At 56.5% G+C, this 6,000-nt stretch overlaps 1 protein-coding gene across 1 annotated transcript in view; it reads right to left on the reverse strand.

Annotated features, from left to right (window-relative positions):
• Positions 1 to 5,707, reverse strand: part of OPRD1 (opioid receptor delta 1) — a 38,627-nt gene extending 32,920 nt beyond the window's left edge. The window contains exon 1 of the mRNA XM_010948075.3: positions 5,292 to 5,707. Coding sequence (XP_010946377.2) covers positions 5,292 to 5,518 — 227 coding nt within the window. The 5' untranslated portion in view covers positions 5,519 to 5,707. The remainder of the gene's footprint in view (positions 1 to 5,291) is intronic.
• Positions 5,708 to 6,000: the final 293 nt, after the last annotated feature.

The raw sequence follows: 6,000 nt of genomic DNA on the forward strand, positions 1-6,000 counted from the left end.
CTGAAGCTTTCTTTGCTCATGCTGTTCCCTCTGCCTGCAATGATCCACCCCCACCTCTCCATGGAGCCAACTACTGCTCCCCCTCACGACTCAGCACAGACATCACCTGCTCTGGCTGGCTCAGGTGCACCCGCACCACCCCCCATCCCCGCATCTCAGGGAAGCGGCAATTGTCCCTGGAGCTGTAACTAACTAGGGGGTCCTGGGGGCATGGCTGTGTCAGAAGCCAGAGGCCACACTGAGGCTTAAGCTGAGAGTCTGGGCAGAGAGAACTGAGGCTGGATGAGCCTGGCAGGGGTCAGCATCAGCAAACGCTGATTGAATGAGTGGATGTGCAGCCAATACAGGAAGCAGGAAAGGACCCAAGGTGGAAAATGTAGACAAGCAGGCCTCCTGGCTACCCGTTCTGCCTGTCTGGAGCAGCTGTGGGGGTGCTAGCTAATCTCAGCATCCCGCTTACTGAGGATCTACTATGTGCCAGGTGCTGTGCTATGACCTTTACATGCATGACCTCACTTAATCCTCCCAATAACCTACCCTGATCACCCCAAATTTGCAAATGTAGAAATGAGTCTCTGGTTAAGCCATTTGCTCAAAGCCACACCACTAGGACATGGTAGAGCCAGGATGGAGACCAGCACAACCTGATCCCCAACCATGACATTTACCACTGCACTGTGTCCCCTCACTGGGATCCCTCCTGGCTTAGGGGCCCTGGGTCCACAGACCCCAACCCGGACAAGAGAAGGGAAAGAGACAAGAAGACAAGGGGCTCATGCTGGAACTCCAAAAAAAGACGGGGACTCAGAGGTCCCATCCTGAGCACCTGTCCCAGCAACCTCTGGCAACTTGGTAGAAGACAAGGGACAACCAGAACCCCTCACTTGCCTTTTGTGGCCCCACCCCAGCCCAGGCTGCCCGGCCCAACCTCCCCCACCCTGCTCTGTGCTGCAGTCATCTGAGATGGGAGAGAAAACATGATGCTTTATCAACATCATTCTGTCCTCTTAAGGACAAAGATGCCTATGAGACAAGTGCTATGATCCACATTTTATAAATGGAGAAACTGAGGTGCAGAGCAGCCATCCAACCTACTAAAGATCTTAGCAGGTGGCAGAGCTGGCATGTGACACAAGGAGAAGAGTCAGGAGAGACACTGGCCAAGGGAGAGCTCAAGGGGCAGAGAAGCACAAAGTCTGAAACACTCACGAGGAGGCTGGTGGGCTGGTAAGAGGCAGGGAGGCCAGGTGGGGTGATGCGAGTGGTGAGACACACAGCAGGGTGCAAAACTGCTGAAACCAGGGTCAGGGAGAGGCAGAGTCAGGGGACAGGGCAGGTGACAAGAGGCCAGGTGGAGAAGCATGGACTCCAGTCCCCTACCTGGATTCAGGGCAGGCAAACCAGGAAGTTCTGGGCCATGTAGAGAGAAAATGAGGTCACCCATCAGAGATGGCTAGAGGCCTCTCCACCGCGCCTAGAAGGCTGCCAGTGGCAGCTCTGAGATGCCAGCCCTGCTCAGGGCACAACTCCACCCAGGAGGAGGGCTGTCCAGTATCTGCTCTAAAGACCCACCAACCCACCTCTCTGGCGGAACTCACCCTGCAGGGCAAGGGACTGGGTGTCTGCCTGGGAACCAGACATCCCCAGAACTCCTGCTCCCACTTCCTGGGAGCCTCGGGAACCACTGGCTGTTTGCTAAGAGTATATTCCCGGAGGTCCCTTTCAAGAATCCAGAAGGATGAGCGGGCTTCTCAGGTGGGTCCATGGAGGGGGAGAGGGTCAGATCTGGCGGGGGTAGAGGGGTTAGGGAACGGAGAGTGCTTAGTGCTCTGGGATTCTGAGATTCCTGGGTTATTTTTTTTTCCAGCCCCTCATCCAGGTCAGGCTTCCTGTATTAGGCTCTTCCCTCAGCTTTTTGCTGAGTTACCCCCTCCTAATCCTTCAGCTCCTTCCTCTGAACTCCCTGACCAGGGGAGACCCTCCCCTCATCATGGGTCCCCACAGCCCACACATACTCTTCCATAGCCCTCAGGTCAGCTGCCGATATAAGTTTGTTGGATGAATGGCTGATGAATGTCTATTTCTCCCAGACCCTGAGCTCCATGAGGGCAGGGACGGTGTATTGTCCTCCCCACCGCTGTATCTCAGCACCTAGCACACAGGGCATCCATAGGATTTTCCTTGAATGAGTTCTTTTCATTCCTTCACACAGAGACCCTCCCTGTTCTCAAAGGACTTGAAAGGCTCAGATACAACATGTCACCTCATTTAATCCTCGCCATAACCCCAGATGCGTTGCTGTTACTTTCACTTTACAGGTGAAGGAATGAGCTTCAGAAAGGTGAAGTCACTATTCAAATGCACAGCAAGTAAGTGGCTTTGAACTCAGGATTTGCACGTAGATAGGTCTGGCTTCAGAGCTGCAGCTCTACCACTACACTACCCTGCTTTCCTGCCCCAAGGTCCTCTGGGTCTTCCTTTGCAAACCTTCCCCTGCCCCCAACACAGCCTGAACTCAGAACTTTCTGACAGGCAGAATTTATTTTTTCATTCATTCAACCAATCAACTCATTCACTGCACGGGGTGTCAGGAAACCACAGACACACCAGAGGCTTTTCTCCATCCTGGCCCCCCTCCCCCACTGCTTTTGGGACTTTGCCAGCAGAAGCCGAGCCCCAGGCAGCTGCCCTGTCCCTAGGCTCCCTCGCAGTGGGGAAGAACCAAGGGCAGGGGCCAGTCACTCCACTCCTCTGCGGACAGCAGCCTAAATTACCGGTGCTGAATAACGATGGGTAGGGTCATGGTCTTTTTTCTTCATCATTCTCTGAGAATCCTTGGGCCAGAGGAAGGACAGGATTCTGCCCCCTCCATCCCCTATCGCAGACAGCTCTGGAAAAAGTTCTGGTCAAGACTAGGGTTCTAGCTCTGGGTCTGGGGGCAGCTGTGGGACCTGAGGCGAATAAGCCACCGTGCCTCCCTCTGAACCATAGATTCCTCACCTGTAGAATGGAGGCGACAACAGTGGGGATTCTAATGCCAACCCCACAGGGTTGTAGGTGAAGATTAAATCAGTCAGACCAGAGACACAGTGATCACATAGATGGCTGGCCTGGGAAATGTCTTAGCAACACAGGGACCTACAGGGGCCGGCTGCTGGAAAAGGATGCATCTGACAGTGTGGTTTGGGGAAGGTTGGTTGGGGGCGTCCTCGCGGGCGGAGGCCAGGGCCTTCCCTGAGTGGACCATCAGAAGTGAGAGGGCCTATCCTGGCTCAGTGGTAGTGGGGGAGCTGTGCTCACCAGCCCACCAGCCAGAGGCCTGAGGGAAGTGGAGATAGGTCGGAACACCCTGACAGCTCAGCTTTCCCCAGACTGGAGGACTTACAGCCCTCTAAAGAGCACGTATGCTGGGAACCTGGGACTCCCAGAATCAGAGCTACTCCCAGGCCCATCTTAGGACAAACACTCTCACTGTCCCTCTGTAATAGGCACTGGATTCTAATGAGTCTGGAAAGTTACTCCTCTTTATCACACACACAGCTGCCATGTACTGGGTCCAGGCACCAAGCCAGCTGCATTATATATGCTTGCTCTTTGACACTTCACAAAAACCCTGTCAAAGAAGGTTCATTATCCTCCCCCATTCTACAGATGAAGAAACTGAGGCTCAAAGAGGCTAAGTGGTTTCCCCAAGACACAGAACCAGCTCGTGGCAGACCTGGGATTGACACTCAGATTCACCCAACTCTACAGCCCGCACTACTTCTAAAGGTAAAGTGGGGGAGAATCACTGACAAAAACGCAGAGAAAAGATCACTCTTGCCTATGCTGCCTGTGCTTGGGCGAATTTTCCCACTGTAGCGGGTGATGAGTGACTGAAAGCACAGGAAATTCTTGTGCCCTCCGCTCTTCCTGGTGGCGCAAAGCCTCCCCTGGAGTCAGCAACGCCAAAGCTCCCTCACTGCCCACACATCTACCCAGTGCCCCAATACCCTGTGCTCTGCCAGGCCGAGACCCCATACTCAGGAATTCATGTTCCCAACTGAGGAGATTAAGTCTCTATTCTTCAGAAAGGGAAACTGAGGCAGAGGGGGCAGATAGTGGAGAAGGGGGAATAGGGTACCCACTGTGACAGACATCAGTGACTGTCACATCTCCAACCTCTGAATCCACAGTCTGCCTTCTGCCTTGCCTGGTGGCAATGGAGCCCAGAGAGGTGTAGGGTTGTGCCCTTGGTCAACCAGCATGGATTACTCATTTCTAAGTAACAGTAAATACCAGGGCATCTTTGTTATAAAGGTAGGAGTTTTCTTTCAATCCCTTTTGTCAGGAAGGCTGCTTCTGGATAAGCCGAGGGTATTTTAGACTCTGAGATGGTCCAGCACTAGATAAAAATACCAAGAAGAGACCTTTGCTTCCTGAGGTGAAAGCACAGACTCCACAAATCACCTTTGCCTTTGCCAGGAAAAAAAGACTGTTAGAGGAGAGGAGGAGGAGATGAGAGGGGGCATTTGTGAGGAGGATCTGAGTCCCCTCTGAATCACCTCCAGAGCTCAGGACCGGAAGGCCACCGGGGAAGGAAGCATACAGCGACTGGCCGCCCACTGTGCCCAGGAGCCATGGCTCTCCGCTAGCCAAGGCACACACAGGGGCACAAACAAAAGTGTCAGAGCCACTCTGGACACTCTCCTCCCCCTGGGGTTTCAGGGGTCTGACAAGGAACAAAACGTTCTCATACGGAGAGAATCACAAACTGACGGTAGGGGACAAGCACACAAACCAACACTGGGACCCCAAGAGATGATCTCCAAATGTGACTTGGTAAGTGCTCCTACAGCGTGATGCAGACACACAAGCACTCGGGTGCCCCCCTCAACCCGCACAGACAATCCACACACTGCTGTCTCCCCCGAGGCCCACGGCACCTCAGGCATCTCTGCTCACCCCTAACAGGTTTTTGGAGGTCCAAAGACACATTTGTACTGTCACAAACAGAATCACACACTCACAAACTGTGACAGACACACAACTGTCGCTAAACTGTCACACACTCTCTCTCTCTCTCTCTCTCACACACACACACACACACACACACACACACACACACACACACACACGCAAACGCCAGCGTACCCCTCGCGATGGAAGTGGTTTCCCCCTGAGCCCTGGACGCCCCCTACAGGAAGTGCGGAGGCCCAGGGAGTGCAGGGTCCGAGGTCAGGGTCCCAGGCCCGCGGTCCCCACCCTCACCCCGGGGCCGGGGCCCGCGCACCAGCCTGCAGCGGACTCACCGGACGATGCCGAACATAACGAGCACGTTGCCCAGCAGCCCCACGGCGCACACAGCGGAGTAAAGCGCGGTGATGGCGATAGCCAGGGCGAGGGACGAGGCGCTCCGAGCGCTCGGCGGCCCCGACGCATTGGCGCCCGCGCTGGGGAAGGCGCTGGGGAAGGCGTCCGACGCGTTGGCGAGGAGCGGGGACCGCATCTCGGCGTCCGGGGAGGGGGTCGGCTCCATGGCGGCCGAGCGGTTGGCGCTGCGTCCCTGCCTGCGGTGCGCCCTGGGCGCAGAGACCCGGTGCGAGCGGCGCGCCAAGGGCCGAGGCTGCGGCCCCGACGCCGCCGGCTACTGCGCCCCGGCCGCCCCGCTGCCTCCGCGGCTCCTCCGCCCGCTTCGCCTCCCGCACCGGCCCGGCCCCCAGCGCCCTCCCGCTCTACAAGCCCAGAGCTCTCTGAGCCAGGAGCCGCTGCGGGCTCCTCGGACGCGCCCGCCGCGCGCACCACGTGGCCCGGAGGCGGCCGCCAGTCTGCACCCGCGACCGGGGGCGGGCGCTGCACCACCGGCTTGGAGCGGAGCCGGGGAAGCTTCCCACTCCCTCCCTAAGGGATGCTCTGCGGGCTCCGTTGCACCTCTACCCCTGCCAGGACTCACCTCCCCACCCTTTGCCACTTTGGGGTCAGAAGGACCTGGATGTGAATCCCACCTCTAACCCCTGCACT

Source organism: Camelus bactrianus, chromosome 13 (genome assembly GCF_048773025.1).
Source record: "Camelus bactrianus isolate YW-2024 breed Bactrian camel chromosome 13, ASM4877302v1, whole genome shotgun sequence".
In the NCBI taxonomy this organism is placed as follows: domain Eukaryota; kingdom Metazoa; phylum Chordata; class Mammalia; order Artiodactyla; family Camelidae; genus Camelus; species Camelus bactrianus.